We start from the raw sequence: 19,013 nt of genomic DNA, 5'->3' as shown, positions 1-19,013 counted from the left end.
CACTCTCCATTCTGCGTATTAAGATGACAGGATCGTCTGGTCGACTGGTCAGCGAGTTCACATGAGAAGTTATAAAACCAGTCCTCGCAAATCACCTGATATTTTTAATTGACTTTTTAACGTGTAAAAATTACTCAATATCACAGTCGCCATGCGAATCGAGTACGCACGCTACTTGTAGTCAGGTTTGGCTTATTTCTTCCGGTCTACCGCGCCAGATAATGTCGTATTACGTTCATAGCGTCAACCTACTTGATCGTAGCTCCCTGATGGTTTTGCTACTTAACTCACAAGCAGCTTACGTACTTGTCCGATGAGAAATGTTATGCAATCGGCCATTATCGCACGCGACGCTGGGCCTGAAAGTAAGAGTCCCGTCTCTCCTCCCTCTCTCTATTTCACGCTCCTCTTTAACCGAAGAGCAATCTAATGGGACCAGTAAGGCCTCAGGCCCAGGAAATAATCTCTCCTTCGCCAGTGTTCGCCATTCCCCATACTAAACGATGTTAGATAATTTATCACTCCAGATACACGGCCGATTACATGAGAAACATCATTCAATTGTTTGGCAGCTCAGCGCCTCTGGTGGCGAACCCGTGAAGTTCTTGAGATATCATTACAAAATACGTGCTACCTATTCGCCTGAAATCGAAAGAGGAGTTTCACTTGGTGAGAAAATAAAAATTGGAGAGAAATTTATAAATGTCGTCGAGTCGATGACGAACGTGAATTTTTATGAGGTAAATGGCGGATTTCGTAATTCGATATAAGGAAAAAGAAAACCAGGCATTTACGCGTGTTACGTGGATTATGTGTGTTGCATAAATATTATTAAAAATTCAGAGCAATAGAGATTTTGCAAGGATCATAAATGTTGGATAATGTATGGACACATTTATCATAAGGCGACTAGGTGCTACGTTCGTTCGTCACGGTTCGGTGATTTACGCTAAAATGAAAATGGCAAGTAAAAGAAGCAAAAGAAAAAGGGGAACGCGAGAGATACAACAAAAGTAATCAGTGAGAATTTAACTAAGTGCATACAATCCTTCAACGTAAGTTACAGGGCTACAAGGCAAGGCGTTATTACTGGGACAGTGCAACTAGAAGTAAAATAGTTACTCATTGTAAAATCCTAAAATCAATCGTACTCAAATTTTTAGCAAAGCTTTTTGTCACTTTATATTTTTCTTTGTGAATTGTCCCAACCTTAATAAATCCTTGGGCTTTTTTCCACTCTAAAAAAAAGTTGTATTTTATCAACTTATCTGTACTGCATAACTTTCTAGGTCAAGTCTGGCCTGTCTTCTGGGAACTTTGCGATTTGACATTCTCAGCGACTCGTAAACGCACCAGGATATATATGCAGGATTTGTAGCCCGTGTGGATATTTTATAACGACTCCACATCGTGACGCATCCGTTCTCCGCTGACGTAACTGACTCTTACGAGCAAAGAACTGCTTTCAGAGCCACCAAATGCATCTACGGTTTCTAATCGAACCACAACGACAAAATACCGTTGGTAAGGGAGACTTCCTCCGACATCATCAGTTACATAGCAGCCTAGTATAAATATTTCAATTTATTCTAAAATTGACAATTTCGAAGCTGAAAAGTTTCATAGGTTCAATAAACTATTAAAGATTCTATTCTTGAAATCTGCAAATTTCCCTATACAAAGTCAATGAAATTTAACAAAATTCAATATCAACTTTTAACGTGTATGCTTATACCCAGTGTCGTATTCTATTGTCATCCGCCTAGACTACCAGTGGCGGCGTTAATGCATGCTTCAAGATTATGCGAATTTCTTAGGTTGGGAAATTGCAGCTGCAACGAGCATCGACTTCACGGCGCGTTTCCATATTTAGCATATACTGTGAGAACAAAGAGATACGTATGCTAATACGGGGCTGGAGGCGTGTACGAGAAAAGTGAAAATGACGAATGATTTAAGGAACATAATATACGGCTGTTGGCATAGCGTGCTATTTTCTTTTTATATGTACACACTGCGTCTCCGCGAGAACTATCATGTTACTTTTCACTCGAGTACTTCTTCTGCCTAGCCATGCAGCCACATGTGTGGCAAGTATGTGGCGATCGTAGAAGACATGATGGATTCCAACACGTACATCTCGCGTAGTACAAGATAGCCGTAAACAAATCGTATGATGGCGAAATGTCGTAACAGCGTCGTTCGCTAATCTTGGGATGAAAAAAAAAATGAAAACCCGTGGGAGACTTTTGCTACAGTCGGAATCAGCGATGGCGCAATTATTATTATAGTAAGGATACCGGCAATGGAGTATCTATATTGTATATAGACTATATAGAGACCGGAACACATATTTGTTCAATCGAATGTAACGAATGATCGAGACGCAAGAAAAGTTCATTAATCCCTATTTTGAAATTCGTAGCAGTTAGGAATTCATCCAAGCGCGTATTTCTAGTTAATTAGTTCACGATAACGCAGAGCCAATACGCCTTTCATATTATAATTTGCTGGCTAACTAGCATACACGTAGAATTCTATTTGCAACACGGTATACTGTATGGTATAGTTTCCTTTTCTTTTTTCTAAAATTTTATTCGTCACTTAAAAATAATTGTAGCATTTAGCACGTCTGTAAAGTGACTTACTTAAGACATCTTTTCGACGTGTATACTAACAGTGTGTAAGATAGATATAAATTTGGAATTACGTGACAAAATCCTACAATGCTCCAACCATTGTATTTTAATGAAGGTTCCCAAACCCGTTAATCCTATCTCGGTCTAAAGGCGATATCTTAATAAACCCTAATTGCGCCATAGTCTCTTTCGAAGCGAAAGAGATTGGCATTTCCGCCCTTTTTTCATATTTATCCGGCCAAGGATAATACGTCATTCGCGGCGTAATATTAGTTTGGCAATATCACGAAACTTCACCGGCATATTATCCACTTTGAATATTCTCACACTGTGGCTTGTCCGACCATGAGAAGAATGAAAGAAAAAAAAAAGAAAAGAAAAAAAGATACAAGCGTCGCCTGTATAATTACCAAATGCAAAATTCACCAGTTTACAAATCATACACTGAAACAGCACTTCTCCAAATATATCGCGCTTACTATATATATAGCCAAAGAATAACAGCACCAGATCAGCATCCTAGGTCACTAAATAATGTATATACTTCTCGACTAATTGCATAGAAGGTTAGTACCGGCATCGAGCGTAAACTGCTTAGCGTGAGAAGAACAAACTAAAATCGAGAGTAAACCGACGGCAGTCAGGAGAGATCGCGTGCCAGTTGTGAAAACTACGGATGCTGTCCATGCCATGTACCGTGCTCTTGACCACCACGTGACCAAGAAAGTGCCATTCATTGGTCTCGTCTTTTGTCAAGGAAGAAAGAAGGTAGGAAAAGTATCATTTCCTGGGGACGTGACGAGAAGAGCCAAATATTCTGGATCACCTGGACCAGAGGAGGATGGTATTTTGCGAAGTAGAGAATTTGCTGAATAGAGTAGCAAAGTGCTTTTGACGTCGGATACTCGAATGGAAGATGCATCCATTATGCGTTAGTAACCCACGGCACGCAATGCTCGTTTACTTTCGAAAGTTACGGTTAAGGTTGGAACTTTAATATACGTTGTCGAGATGAAGGCCATTGACAACGGAACAGGCCCTATAGCGGTACCGGTAAAAGATGGACTGGGATAGACAACTGAATCTCACTCCACGTATGGTAGCTTTTTTTTCTAGCGACTCTGGTATTCACTTAGGATGCTCTATATGCAGTATACGTTTTCCGGGACACACGTTCAGAGATTTCACTTTCAGTCTCTGGGCGTACACGGGTCAGCTGCTGGTTTAGCAGGCAACGCACTAGAACGAGGAGCGCGAAAGCGGCTTAGAAAAGCTCCCTGGATGCACGCTATAATAGCAGCAGCAGCAGCAGAACCTGATCTCCATTCTCGTATAAAAAGTGAAGACACGCAGTGAGAATGCGTTAGTTCAGAGACGATCGAAACAGGGTGAACAAGGAAGGAGTCTTATTCGCGCTCGATTCAATCATGGGACACGCGGTACGTGTGAGCGATTATAATAATTGTGAAATTTGGTTTTTCCGGGAATAAGACTTGATAAGTATGGGACTGGCGAGAGTGTTGGGACTTGTGTGAGAATCTACTGACTGTATGGTTAGACACAGGAGTAACGTTACTTGTTTTCATTTGCAGACATGTCAGGCCATTCTGATTGGATTGTTTGCGGTTTGTGCAACGTCGTTAGGATTGACGTCCAGAATGAAATATGAAAACACGTCAAATCGGAGATCACCTGTTGGATACCAGATTCTTCGGTATTACGTATCGGAAGGAAATCTGAAGAGGAGTGACAATGGGGATGCTGCGTCTGGCGAGCACAATGCAGATAGAGCTAGTTTTCAAGGAAACGACCACGGATCGTTTTACGACAGTCATGATTACTCGTCGAATTCCAATAGTCACGGTAAATACTATCGCCTTGAATAACATTGGATCAGGTAAATTAATCGTTGATTGTTTTGCTACAGAGGTGGATCAAAGTTTTTCAAATTCCGAGGGTCACGTTCTGGGTCACCAGGTGCACGAAGACGTTCACAAGATCATAACGATAATTAAGAAAGTCGCTGCTCCTTATCCAGTGGAAAAAACTGTTCACTATCCAGTGATAAAGAAAGTTCCCTATCCCGTTAAGGTTCCAGTTCCTCAACCTTACGCAGTGCAGAAGGAGGTTCCAGTGCCGGTGAAGGTCTTCGTAAAGGTTCCAGTGAAGATACCAGAACCAGTACCCGTTATAAAGGAAGTACCTTATCCGGTGAAGGTACCAGTTGACAGACCAGTTCCTGTCAAGGTTTACGTACCCCAACCTTTTCCAGTGGAGAAAAAGGTTCACTACGAGGTTAAAGTTCCAGTTTCGGAACCGTTCCCAATCGAGAGAAAGATACCAGTTCCTGTGAAGGTAACGGTCCATGTGCCTCAACCTTATCCAGTTGAGAAGGTCGTGCACTATCCGGTGCATATAAAAGTAGAGAGACCAGTTCCTGTACCAGTTGCAAAACCATATCCCGTTCCTGTGTCTAAGCCTGTTCCATATCCAGTAGAGAAGCCTGTTCCAGTTCCAGTAAAGGTACGAGTGGAGAGGCCGGTTCCAGTGAGAATTGAAAAACTGGTCCCGGTCAAGGTCAAGGTTCCCGTACCAGCACCTTATCCTGTCGAGAAGGAAGTTCCCTATCCTGTTGAGAAGCACGTACCTTATCCTGTTAAGGTACCGGTCGACAGACCTTATCCGGTTCAAGTGATCAAGTCTGTAGCATATCCCATACAGAAGCCTGTACCTTACGAGGTTAAAGTACCAGTAGGTATACCTATCCGTGAGCAAGGTCATCATTGAACCATTAGATAATTACAGGATGTAGAATTACTTAACAGGGGATTTGTAGGAATTCAATTCGAATCCGTCATTCGCTCGGAACAATTCTTCTTCGAGGTACATAAAAGTGTTATCAAGTCGGATGACTTATTTTTGCGAATTTACCAAAGAACTGGTATCGTTATAGTTGAAACCGTTACCCAATTCATCTCGCTAAAACTTTTTTATTGGAAGCAAAGGTGAATTGCAGCAACGTTGTAACCCGATAGTAACCGGTATCAAGAAGTATCTCACGATCAACCAGATATATAACCATTTACATTGGCAAGTGGCTGCTGCAAGAGATCGGTGCATGTCTGCTGCAACCAGAATCCATTCTAACCGATTGCCCTGATTAGGCTCCAACGATTTGCTACTTTTCTTCACGATGTACTATATTTCTGTTAAAGTACCGAAGCACGTACTATTGTTTCTGTGAGAAAACACCTGTATCTGTGGGTGTGTGTATATATAGACTGTATATAATATACTCAGCCTTTCACAGTTGAGCGAATTATTTTAAGCGTAAGTTAAGACTCTGCAAGATCTTGTTGAATAAATCCATTGTTGTTGTTTACTTTTGTAAATAAAGAAAATTTTATCCTATCGCTTCGGCTAATTCTTCTCATTATGCACTTATGATTCTATGTGTTATTAATTGTTTGGGTGCAGTTTTAAGAGGGAAATTTTTACTGCTGACGCACAACTCGCATACGAGCTTCCGTTTGTGCAGGTGATAGAAAGTATGTCGTTCGATGCAGGTATATGTATATAGAACTCCTCCTCGATTTTAATTGACGGAATAAAAGTGGCGCCTGTCATTAAACATGGCAGGTTGCATTAAAGAACACGGAAAGAAAAGCCAGCAATTTCCTTCTTATGGAAAATTTAATGTAGGTTGTAAATTTTTATCTTGTAATCTTATTAACAAGGTCGATCGATTAACCATAATTTGATTTATCACGGGGAGATCATCATTCGGCAGTCTTGTCGGTGACGATGGTTTGATAAAAACAGGTAATCGAAAAACGGAAGTCACGAAGTTTCGGTTTTCCCTTAAATTTGGAAAAAAAGAATATAATTCTCTGATCGTGAATCAGCGTAATTCGGAGTATAAAAATGATCCGATTTACCGCGCAAGAACGTGGAAGATCGTGAGTCATTGATTGCCGATTATAATTCAAGGTTGATGACTCCGCGACAAGTTCACAAGACTTTCAACAGAATTATTTCACCATTCGGAACTTCAGGGTAATTCATCGTTATACCTTATTGACATTGATAAAAGGCTACAATTTTATTACGAGAAAAGGATAAAAGCTTCCAGGAAGAAAAGCTCAGAGTAATGGATGGAATATTTAAAAATTCAAAATTAATGAGCGGAATGTATATTCATTCTACAACAATATTACTATGCAGTATTCCAGTTAAGTTATCTAGCGATCTGCCTACTTTCCGCCGATGTAAATTCTTTTTCCGTCACGGAAACAGCTTTTTCTTTATTTATACCCTATACTGTCTTAGCCTATCGTCAAGATTTACACGCAACACTAAAAAAAAAAAAAAAAAAAAAAAAAAAAAAAAAAAAAAAAAAAAAAAAAAAAAAAAAAAAAAAAAAAATTTCTACGTTTCAGATATAGCAACATTCGAATGATAATTGAGTCACGTTTGTGGGAATATATATGTTCCGTTCTCGAAAGGTTAACGACCTTATGGTTGGGTTCACTACGTGAGCGACCTGCTCATATACAAAATTTTAATAATTACGAAGCCCAACTGAAATAGGGTCACAGAATTGTAACATATGAGTTGGCAAACTGGGTAGCCAATCCCGTGACTTTCTTCCTTTCTCGAAAGAAAGTAACCGGCGGAAGAGTGTGCGCACAGAGTTTCGTAAGAGTCACGACATTATCGACCGGATATCTTGTAACGCATGTAATTGGCAACGCCATCTTCTCAAAGGTTGCATCCATGGGACAGAAAGAAACGTCACAAAGTGCATTGAACGTTGTCTCCCGGTGCTAATGACCATGATGGAATGAGGGTATTGTCCCGATAGGTTGCATCATTCATCCAAAATGACACGTTGGCTTAGGATCGAATTAAATTACCAATTAAGGAAATTCCTCACAAATGTCAAAGATATACAGGGTGTCTTAAAATTAGTCGAACATTTTTTTTTATATCTAACACGAGATCCTGAATTTTCAAAAATTGTCTCTATACTCCAAAATAAGAGAGTTCGAAGTTGAGCACTAATAGATCTACGTGATATTTTATACACTCAATCTGTCTTATGTAACGAAATCGGGGACTTACTCATCATCGATTAGTGGTGGGAAATAAAAAATTCAGCTTATGGGTCCAGCGGGGAAGATAGTCCTGCTTAGGAGGGATTTTTAGTGGGCCGGTGAAAGTCCCCTCCTCGTTCTTCTCGTTTGAGACGATGGTGAGTCTTTTTGACGATTATGAAATCGATGTTATTAAAGTTACATACCGAAACAAATAAAGTTGACACTGTGTGGGATTTAAAAAATATGGATTTTGTTTATGGGGAGGGGATGATGTAGCTATGGAGGTAAAGGACGAAGAACACAATGGGGAGGGGGTGCTACGATATGAGGTTACGGGTACTCTCACTTTCAAAAATAATGAACATTGTGGTGCATCGAGCTTGGGTATTGGGCAGTGAGATATCGAAGTAGGGAAAGTGCAGGTCGGAGCCCAGTATAAAATTGTAGTTAACTTGGGCCCCGTATCCAGTACTGGACTTACCACCGGCTAAGAAACCAGGAATGCAGATCACCGTATGTAATTTTGACTTTTCATTTCAATAACCCTTGCTAGTGTATTTTCAAAATTTTCAAAACACTTGGTAATATTTATACTACGACAAAATGCATTCTGCAATGTAGAGTAGCTTGATTTAAATTACGGTAAGCTTGGTTGACGTAGACAAATTACTGTATCCATGTGCTCGTTAATCGATTAGGAATGATTTTTCGAAAAAAAAAGCTCGTGACTTTTTTTAACTTAGTGTCAATCCCAAGGATCCGTTAAATATTTGCACAATAAGCCTCTTTGATATAACATATAGCTGTATAGAATGTGCAATAGAATCTAATGTACTTGTAATTGGACTTCAATAAATAAAACTAACTGTCATGGTTTATCCACTGGTAAAATTTGTGCTCACTGAAATGGGATCAGCTTTATTAAATAAGAATGGAAAAAATTATTCGCACTGGTAAATTAATCAAAACAATTGCGGAATATTTTTCTAATATCGTTAAATTTTGTTTTTCCTTATTTGAACGGCATTCAAACAGGTCGTAATAATTGGGCTTGGCCTCCTGGTTCTATCCTCCTGCGAAGAACACACCCAAGAAAATAGGAACGCCGAAGGAGTGAAAAATCATGAAAAACGAGGATTGCACGGATTAGGCGATGGTGGTTATGGCGGTGGTTATGGCGGTGGATACGGCGGTAGTGATTACGGTGGTTACGGGGGAGGTGACTCAGGCGGGGGATATGGCGATCACCACAGTAAAACAATCACAGTTTACAAAAAGGTATAAAAAAGATGTGTAAGAAATAATTAATAACCTATAATGATTATTTTTTTATTGCATCAGGTGCCAGTGCCATATCCCGTAGAGAAGCACGTGCCGTACCCCGTCGAGAAACGTGTACCTTATCCAGTTAAAGTACCAGTACCAGAACCTTATCCAGTTGTCAAGGAAGTACCTTACCCCGTAAAGGTTTACGTGAAAGTTCCGGTACACGTTCCACAACCATATCCGGTTGAGAAAAAGATTCCCTATCCTGTACACGTTCCGGTAGAAAAACCAGTGCCTGTTAAAGTGTTCGTTCCACAACCTTACCCAGTAGAGAAAAAGGTACCGTACCCCGTACACGTTCACGTACCTCAACCTTACCCAGTGTACAAGAAGGTACATGTACCAGTGAAGGTACCAGTACACGTACCGCAACCTTATCCAGTTGAAAAGTTAGTACCTTACCCTGTCAAGGTTCATGTTGATAGACCTTACCCTGTACACGTACCTAAACCAGTACCTTATCCCGTTGAAAAACGAGTACCTTATCCTGTTGAGAAACCTGTACCCTACCCCGTTAAGGTACCAGTGGATAGGCCATACCCTGTTCATGTACCTAAACCAGTTCCATACCCCGTTAAAGTACCGGTTCCAGCACCATATCCGGTCCATAAACCAGTTCCCTATCCCGTTGAGAAACCAGTACCGTATCCGGTTAAAGTTCACGTTGATAGACCTTATCCAGTTCACGTGCCGAAACCGGTACCGTATCCCGTAGAGAAACCAGTTCCTTATCCAGTTAAGGTACCAGTTCCTGTACCGGTTCACGATTACCACGGTAGTTACGGAGGAGGTGGAGGACATGGAGGACACGGAGGTTTTGGCGGAGGACACGAAGGTGGTGGAGAATACGGAGGAGGTTACGGAGGTAGCAGTTATGAAAGTTATCATCATTGAACTTTGACCCGAACCTGATGATATTTTACAAAAAAGTCAAGCCCGGTTCTTCTTCATCGAAGTTCGGTATAAAATAAAGATTTATATATTGTAATTTCTATTTATACAAAACAAGTTTTGTAATGAAATTAAAATAATCAAAATGCCAAAATATCTTTTATCTTCGTCTATGCTACACGTTGATTCATCGCGAAAAAATGAAGCTGTGCCACTTTCAATTTCTACAAAGTATCACGAGTAGATAAAAATCAATAATACGTAAAACAGTGTGTACCAATGCTAATTATAGAAATTTGTTAACATTGTGATAACCATACAGACTCTCATCGGTTCTCTGTCATCAATCCAACAGAAGTTACCAGATGGATTAACATGGTTCTAACCAACAGGAATACAAAAAAAAAGATACCAAATACATTTCAATTTAGAAAGTATTTCGCGTAAGGTCAAAAGATGATCTGATTTCGTTTCTGGTTACGAAAGTTTTCGGACGCCAAGCGTCGCTGGACGTCAGTCGCTTCCGCTTTCCAAAGCATTGCCAGATCGACTCTTAACGACCTTCTCCGACTTTTTTACGCTAATTACGGGATATGTTATATCCGTTAATAGAGGCTTCGTCTCAATTATAAATTACGCTCAAGCACCCAACACCTTATTACTAAATAAGTCACACATATTTTCATGAAATATCAAGAATCGCGTGTTACCAAAATGTAAATGAGTTTTCGTTCTTTAACGAGTATCATTAATTACGTATTACACAAATATTTATATACATTATATGTAATCAAAAGCTGCTTCGATGTCTACATATCACAGTAAAAGAGAATTTAATATTGCTTACAACTCGTTTCGTCGATGGAGACTACATGTATACTGTGTTACGAAATTACCTTAAAATTGACTTCCTTAGAGCAATGTTATATTTCACTTCACGCTCTTCTCTAATAAATTATTATTAAGTGCTTCTCAATAGCGACGATCGCTGCGCACTTAAACATCGTCAAGTGCTCACGTTCGGATAAGTGAATTGCGTAATAACAATTAAACGAAAGCATTCCGAGTAGCAACTCTCAGGGTGTTAGTTCAATCTTTCCAGAATCATTTCCTGGACAGATTGAGTGCGATCTTTGGCATCTTTAACGGCGCATTCAATTATCGCGCATCATCGAAAGTGTTATAGGTTAATTATAATCATTAAATAAATTCGTTGTTTGACTTGGCATAGTAAGAGTAGACAAAAAATGATGATGAATTACCTGCTAGACGCAGTACAATTGTAAATTTAATTTTAAGTCCCTCGCGAAATTGCCAGCTATAATGATAGATCATCCGACTGAGATTTCTCAATGACTGACGCGGGGCATAGGTTATGCGGATTAGTTCAAATAATTCAAAGTCGACGCAGAAGGTTGGATAATGATAAAAAAAATGAATGAAAAAAAAAATGGACGAAAATTTATGAAACTGATTGGAAGGGTTATTATTTTAAGGGTTACATGCACATGTAAATGCATATTGCAATGACGAATTGACTTTACGACCTCATACTGTTATAAAATATAACGGGAAAGTGTTTGGTGACTTTCGCGTCAGAAGAATGAAACCTAAAAGGAAGAACAGGAGAGAAAAATAAAAGTGAACAAGAATCACGCTGCAGAGAGTGGACGAAGGAGGCGAAGAAGAAAGATGGTAGATATGGTAAAACTAGTTGGGAGAATATTCGTTCTGGTAATTTCACTGCGGATGCAGTTTCACAAGCGTTTATTTTTGGGTCCAGATTACGTAATGGGACGTCATTTATGGAACATGGATAAAAGACGAAATGTTCACGTTAACGCAGATAGTGTATGTATTTGGATGAGAATGTCAGTGTACGACGTCAATGGTTGGAGAATTCAGAATGTCAAGGGTATGACAGCAGTTTTGTGATGTTTCTAGTTGAGAACAGTAAATTTCACTAAATACGTAAATTGTTAAGACTTTAATGAAATTTTGTTTTAACTTGAGAACGTTGTGAATCGCGAGCGGAATTCCAAATGATGACTTTCGTTACGTCTAGTTGATTATGTATACCCAACTGGCAGCCGCTCATTAAAAACTGGGTAACTGGATAAAGGGAGTAGTCAGAGATATAAAAGCTGAGAAAAACTTTTTAAGGAAATTAAAGATTTCTTTTTAGGTTTAATTTAAATTCTAAGACAGAAGAGACATTTTAACTAATCACTGCACAAACGGTAGTTTTAACTTTTTAATTTGAACTCGAAACTTTGGTCGTTCTAAGTTTCATTATAAATCTAACTTATGCCTAGGTCAAGTTGATATTACTGATGTGGTATGAAGTGGATTTGATTAATAATAAAAATATAAATTTTTTAGAGTTTTCTTATGATAAAATGTACGAGCAATTTCAAAATTTCTAATGCTTTGTTACCTACTGATTTAGATTTTACGTACTATTTCATACGTCGTTCTAATTCAGTTATTTACAGTACATTAGACTTTTCTCGGAGACAAGTATTACGTCAAGACAAACAGTAGGAAACTGGTTTTTAACTGTGACGAAAAGAAATTTATTATGTCACGACTCCTCGCATCGATTCAATTCAAACCTTTTTATATAGAACAGGGGAAGATTCGTAGCCTGCAATTTGGCGAATAATCGAATTGCCAAAAAGATTGGAAAGTACCTGCAACAAATTTGTTATTACGTTTCAGGAAGGAAGATACTAATTGCACGGCAATCAGGACTTCCACCTTACGGAATTCTCTTCCGCGTTAGGTGTTTTAATGTTATAACGTTGAGATTTTCAACGAGAGTGCCTGGAAATCTTCTCTTTCGGAGCAACAAATTTCTTGGCAGGAAAAATTTCACCAACTTTCGATAATCACCGAATGCCGAACGTGTGCAGTACGTTACGAGTTACGAGCATTTTCGAGCGGTCCTCGAATATGCAGATAATATAAAGATATATAAATAGATATAAATTATTAATGTTTGTTTCAACTACCAATTATATAATCGAAAAGCCTTATCTCCCTATAATTATCAGAATCAAATATAAATTCGGAATCCATTAAGTGAATCCGGGTTCAAAATATCTGGCGAATGATATAAGCAAAAAATGATAATGGATATATTTTTATATGAATTCACATCATTGAATCGATATAAAAAAAGTAAACAGGTTTATTGTATTATAACACAAAAACTCGTACGAGCATTAAAAAAAACTTAATATGATTCATGCAAATTTTAAATTTTGATTTTCTCTTTCTCCTTGAAATTTATCGTTCATTACTGAACCCTAAAAATTATAACCGATGCTTGATCATTAAATAATATTATCTCACGTAATGCGAAATAATCGAGTATGCAAATTGTCATATGTCTTTTCGGATTTCCATATTAATTATTCTACAGGCAAATTCAAGTCGACTTTGATAACGACCACGTGAAGTTTCATGCGTGTTAAGAAATCGTCGCCACGGGACTCGCTATATGGATTCGCCTTAGAAGGCGAGTAGTTTGAACGACTGAAATCGCAAACATCGTCACGTACGTCGTCGCGTAGTGCAGTAAAGTAGTAGCGAGTGTCACTCGGTTGTTTCTAACATTCCACAAATAATTCGTATTTCTCAGTAATGAAAAAAAAAAAAAAAACATCCATAATGCAATGAAAATATTTTTCCATGAAAAAAAGGTCTTTTCAACAACCACAGGGAAAGCATCGAACCGGTATTAATTTTCCCGGAAAATAAAAGAACAGATACAGTCGTTGAACATTGTCGTTTATTGTTGCCTAGAGTGTAGAAAATGAAAGATGGCGGAACGAACATCGTAAAAGGCAGGACGTTTGTGTAATAAAGTTGAAATTACTTTGTGAATTCTTAGCATTGGATGAAGTGTCTAATAGAAAAAAAATATATAAGATCTATAATACTTTTCACCCAAGAACTTTCGTTCTGTACAACTTTATCGAGTATCTTGTGATATTTGAAATTCAAAATTTTTTTTATCGTGATTCAAGAAATCTTAAAGTGATTTGTTTCTATCGGTATCTTACGTAATATCTAATACTTTCTTATCAAATTTGAATATGGGTTCATGTGTTTGTACAACGAAAAATAATAAAAGATGTGTTAACCTACGTTACGCATCGCATGTGGTAGCAATGCCTAGTCTGTTCGCAGACTCATCGAACGGTTCTAAAAAATTGAACAATGTTGATAATCTAAAAGTCTAAATATGATTGGATACGTAGAGAGGTAAGCGTGTATGTATCTGTATAGGCCCGGGCGGCCGGACTGGCGAAAGTCGTCCGTGGTATAAATAATGCTCGAGAATTCTCCGGCAGCATCCAGTTCTCGTTAAGCCACCGTCTCTTAAACCCATAGCCATGAGACACCTGGTCAGTAAAGACTTTTTTAGCTTTCCAATCGAATTTTCCGATACTCTTTCATTTGCAATTTAGTGAAATTCAATGATAATTATCAGTGCTGTGCATCAGTAAATATCGAAATAGTGTCTTGAGTAACCTAGATCCTTGATCAGCAAAATAGCATTGTAACGGTGACTTTGAAAATTTTTTTTGCCATCAAAATTTGCCATAAATAACTTAGTGCCTGGTCCAACCAAACATACTTATACGTTGAATTTACGTGAATAATAAAAATATTAATTTTCAAATTCTAGAAAATTATATGAACTGGATAGAGTTGAAGAAAGGGTTAACACATTTTTTTAATGGAAAATATAATTGTCTGCAGGTGTTTTTCACTTTCGATCGATCGTAATGAGAATCGACCGAGTTTTCTAACAGGTTTTGTGTTTTCATTGCAGTGTCTCGTTGCCTTTCTCGGCATCCTTGCCTTGACAAGCGCTGCTAGTAAGAAAGAGGATCTTGAACGTGCTGCTGAACTTGCAGTGGAACGTGCTGCAGAGAGAGCAGCGGAAAGGGCAGTCGAGAAGGCCCTGGAAAGTGGATCGACGGAAACAAAAACCGATACGATCTACGAATCTCATTCCAGTGTAGATAAGAAGAATCAGAAGCGTGGAGCCTTCGAGTTGAGTGGCGGAAACGAAGGTTGGAACTCTGGAGTTAATATCGGAGATGGTTGGAATGCTGGGGGTAGCGTCGGAGGAGGCTGGAACGCAGGAGCAGGTTCAGGATACGCTTTGAACTACGGTGGAGGATGGTCAGGTGCAGGATCTTCAGGATGGGATACTGGATCCTCCGGATGGAATGTCGGAGGACACGAATCGGTCAAAACTGTTACAGTTGAGAAGAAAGTACCAGTTCCCGTTACAGTTGAAAAAAAAGTTCCAGTTACAGTCTACAAGCATGTCCCTTACGAAGTTAAAGTACCAGTTCCACAACCTTACACTGTTGAAAAGAAGGTTCCCTACCCAGTGAAGGTCTACGTCAATGTTCCCGTTCATGTACCACAACCGTATCATGTTGAGAAGCATGTTCCCTACGAGGTTAAGGTTGACAGACCAGTCCCGTACAAGGTAGAGGTTCCAGTACCTCAACCCTATACAGTTGAGAAGAGGGTACCTGTCGAAGTGAAAGTCGGTGTTCCTCAACCCTACACTGTTGAGAAGAAGGTTCCGTACGAAGTCAAGGTTCCAGTACACGTACCGACCCCGTACGAAGTTATAAAGAAGGTTCCAGTACCTGTACAGGTTCCTGTTGATCGTCCTTACCCAGTTCCCGTACCTAAACCCTATCCCGTTGAAGTTGAGAGACCCTACCCAGTTGAAGTAGCTAAACCCTACCCAGTTCATATCAAGGTCCCAGTAGACAGACCTTATCACGTCCCTGTTGACAGGCCAGTTCCAGTTCCAGTCAAAGTACCAGTACCTCAACCCTACCCAGTTGAAAAGCCCGTACCTGTTGAGGTTGAGAAACCTTATCCAGTTCACATAAAAGTACCCGTTGACAGACCCTACACAGTCCACGTCGAAAAACCAGTACCAGTAGCCGTAGAAAAACCATTCCCAGTCCACATTAAGGTTCCGGTTCCAGTGAAGGTTGAGAACCACGGCTGGTCCGGAAGTGAAATTTCGACAGGTGGATGGAACCAAGAATCAGCCGGATGGGCAGGTGGAAATAGCGACTGGTCGGGAAATCAAGGATGGTCCAGCGATTAATACCTAACGTTTGGATATGCACCTCTTGTACATTTCTCGTTATAACTTAATATTACGTCTCTACGCATAGTGATACGTATCAATTACGGATATTAATAAAGACATGTTTTTTTTTTACGTATCAAATCCTCTATTCATTTATGCAAAAAGCAAATTCAACCTCGTCAAATCAAATGACAGTCTGAGAACTTTTGAAAGTTTAATAGAATCATAAACGAATGTTTTAACGACTGTGAAATTTCACTGGACGTTCCGCTCTAGTTCAGTATCACACGAACTACATTCGTTCCTTAAAATATTTTGTTATTTATGATCAGAATCAGTCTGACGCTTTCATGACTAAAGGAAATTTTATGCCCAACTCCACGACTCAGTTCCCATATAAACGATAATGGCCGTCGTGGTCAAGTTGAAAAAAAAAAGGAATTTCAAGAACTCTAATTGCCAAAATGATATGTGGAGTTCATACATAAAACAGAGAAGACAGCAATGAATTACAGTAAATGCACAGAAACCGTGTCAAGGTAACGAATACGCAAGATTTCATGGTTCATTAAAAATTACCAGAATGGCAAGATCTTTGTCAGTTCCCTTAGATAAATGCATCAGGCATTATTCTCCCTCCGTCTTTTTTTTCGTTAACATTTTTTTCAAATTTCACTTCTCAAATTCACGCAAGAAAGTATTCTCCTGAGATTTCATCAAGTCCCAGTCAAACTTCTCCCATAAGCAAATACTAGCTGACTCTGTATACATACCGGGTGACCTGATTGGAATTCACCATAAATAACGTATTTGAATGGTTACTTTCAGTTGAACCACCCAGTACACATGTTACTATCAGAGAATGTTCTAGGTCTGCAACTGTTACCATACATTCGAATCCCATTACTGTAACAGTAATTAGTAATAATATACAGTGTGTACTTATATGGTAAACGAAAACAAGGTAACTAGAGAGTCAGTCATAAAGATTCCTTGACACGAGTAGGAAACTGTATCCAATCGAAATGTCGCGCAACGCCGAAAGCGTATGAATTTTTCTATCAAAAATGGATAGAACTCATTTCTCAAATGTCCCGATTTCTCTGACAATGAGAAATCACCCATTGTTACCTGAAAAAGGATTAGGTGCTGGTTCTACGTAACGTGCGTCGGAATTAGAGGATAACCAACGCTGCCACTTTAATTAGTAAACTTTTCATTTCTTTAAATGCAAAGTTTTAATTACTTCATTAAATCAGTAATGCATTGATAATCTTTGCTTTCAGCTTTGAATAAAACATAACAGCTGTTTATTGCTTTCCTGAATCTACCTACAATAATTTCTTATATCACTTCTCCCCTGATCTTGTCTCACGGCTACAGGAAGAAATTGTCATCCCGTATACGTAAAGTGAGAAGCGGGTGCGGCCTGTGCACCTTCCGGCCATTTTAATAATCAATAAAGTAGCACCAATAAATTTCAACCGATTTGAACTTTTTGCAAATTGACAGCCATGTTATCGTTACTCTTTCATTTTCATTCTCGACACCCTGTGCACTTTCTATATATACCCGAACGAGTTCCTATCTTCAATATAGTCTTGAACATACTTTTGCAGCTTAGATAAGGACTGGCATCTGATTTTTATAAAATTACATGAACTTGCGAAATCAATATAAAATTTCGCAAGGTTCATATATTTTGCTCAATAGTAATCTCCGAGTAAAATAAAGCTTAACGGTATGAAAAAAAAATGATATGCTAATCTGCAACATTACGCTTGATTAATTACTGTTCCCAAAGGTAACACGACTATAGACAAGTACGTGTATAACAAAATTTCTCAATATTAAAAAAAATAATGTCATCGTACCAATTAGTATGCCATGTCCTGTCATTAATCATGCAGACGAGTCGTGTATAAAAAAAAAGAAATCAATTAGCGTTTAAAAATTTATCGATATTCGAAACGCACGTTACATAACAACTGCAGTAATACGTGCGGAACCTGTCGCAAGTAATATCCATTAAGGTGCAACAATACAGAAGTTGGCAGCTTCCAGATACATTTCACCAAAGTGATGTGGATTAGAAAATACCATCATCGGTAAATTACGCAATGAACCAGTTTCGAAATAGGCCCCAATTTCTTTCACTGGAGACCATCGACATTCTGTAGAAATGTAATCAGTCAGCTATATGTACTTCGTACTCGTAAGTCGGATCTACAGCGTTCATTCGTATTATTTGGATCTCCACTTTTTACTTTCACCAAACAGTATCCAGACTGAGCATAACTGGGACTATACACTTCCCGCGAGATTCCATCATTGGATTTTTTTTTTCATTAATTTCGAGCATTTCTCAAATTTTCTCTCTTTCTTTTTAATACCCACAAACATTTCCTTTCCTTGTCTTTCACTCGATATCCTACAATCTCCCAGTGAAATTGGTTACCGAATATTCGTGTGTTGCGAAATAACGAAATTTAATTTGGAGCAGGTACCTATGGTATCGTTATGTTGTTACCTATTGAGCTACGAAGCGAAGATGATTATACGGTGAAAATATGACGTTACGAGATAGAAACGTTTCGTAACCCAATGAGCAATTTTAATGGCGTCGTAAACGCAGTTCAATTTATATACGAAGAAAGGTTGAAATAAATGATTTGGTTTTAGTAGCTTTTACATATGACGTTACTAATACATTAATAGAATTGTACGGATCGGTTACCAATCACAGTTGGCAGCTGCGTAAAAGTGAAATCCGATAATTTCGCCGCTCAGTCGATCGAAGGTTCGTCTTGTTCGATGAAATCAAATCGGCTTTGTACTCCTGCTGGTTAAATTAACACTCGATCCTATATTTCAATCCATTCCAGATATATTATTCTTGTCGAACAGTATAAC

General features: G+C 38.7%; 4 protein-coding genes across 6 annotated transcripts in view; 3 read left to right on the top strand and 1 right to left on the bottom strand.

The window, feature by feature from the left end:
• LOC107268194 (angiotensin-converting enzyme) overlaps positions 1-19,013 on the bottom strand; it is a 39,410-nt gene that overhangs the window by 10,443 nt on the left and 9,954 nt on the right. The window lies entirely within an intron of this gene.
• LOC107268200 (skin secretory protein xP2) lies at positions 237-6,923 on the top strand. 2 transcript variants are annotated; one of them, XM_015740731.2, is made up of 3 exons: positions 237-4,078; positions 4,232-4,502; positions 4,567-6,923. In XM_015740731.2, exons 1-3 carry the CDS (start codon positions 4,067-4,069, stop codon positions 5,424-5,426), a joined length of 1,143 nt encoding a protein of 380 aa, XP_015596217.1. In that variant the 5' UTR covers positions 237-4,066; the 3' UTR covers positions 5,427-6,923. The 2 variants fall into 2 exon arrangements, with proteins under 2 accessions (XP_015596217.1, XP_015596216.1); XM_015740730.2 differs by having other exon boundaries at positions 237-4,502; positions 4,567-6,922.
• Positions 7,965-11,375, top strand: LOC107268201 (proline-rich protein 4). Of its 2 annotated transcripts, XM_015740733.2 has the most exons (4): positions 7,966-8,251; positions 8,774-9,016; positions 9,080-9,863; positions 9,894-11,375. In XM_015740733.2, the coding sequence occupies exons 1-4, from the start codon at positions 8,240-8,242 to the stop codon at positions 9,956-9,958; spliced, it is 1,104 nt and encodes a 367-aa protein (XP_015596219.1). In that variant the 5' UTR covers positions 7,966-8,239; the 3' UTR covers positions 9,959-11,375. The 2 variants fall into 2 exon arrangements, with proteins under 2 accessions (XP_015596218.1, XP_015596219.1); XM_015740732.2 differs by having other exon boundaries at positions 7,965-8,251; positions 9,080-11,375.
• LOC107268197 (proline-rich protein 4) lies at positions 14,296-16,241 on the top strand. Its single transcript, XM_015740726.2, has 2 exons — positions 14,296-14,370; positions 14,802-16,241. Exons 1-2 carry the CDS (start codon positions 14,359-14,361, stop codon positions 16,113-16,115), a joined length of 1,326 nt encoding a protein of 441 aa, XP_015596212.1. The 5' UTR covers positions 14,296-14,358; the 3' UTR covers positions 16,116-16,241.

This window comes from Cephus cinctus, unplaced genomic scaffold (assembly GCF_000341935.2).
Source record: "Cephus cinctus unplaced genomic scaffold, Ccin1 Ccin1_scaffold0494, whole genome shotgun sequence".
Lineage (NCBI taxonomy): Eukaryota > Metazoa > Arthropoda > Insecta > Hymenoptera > Cephidae > Cephus > Cephus cinctus.
Note: the sequence above shows the minus strand (reverse complement) of the source record. Positions and strands in the feature narration are given on the sequence as shown.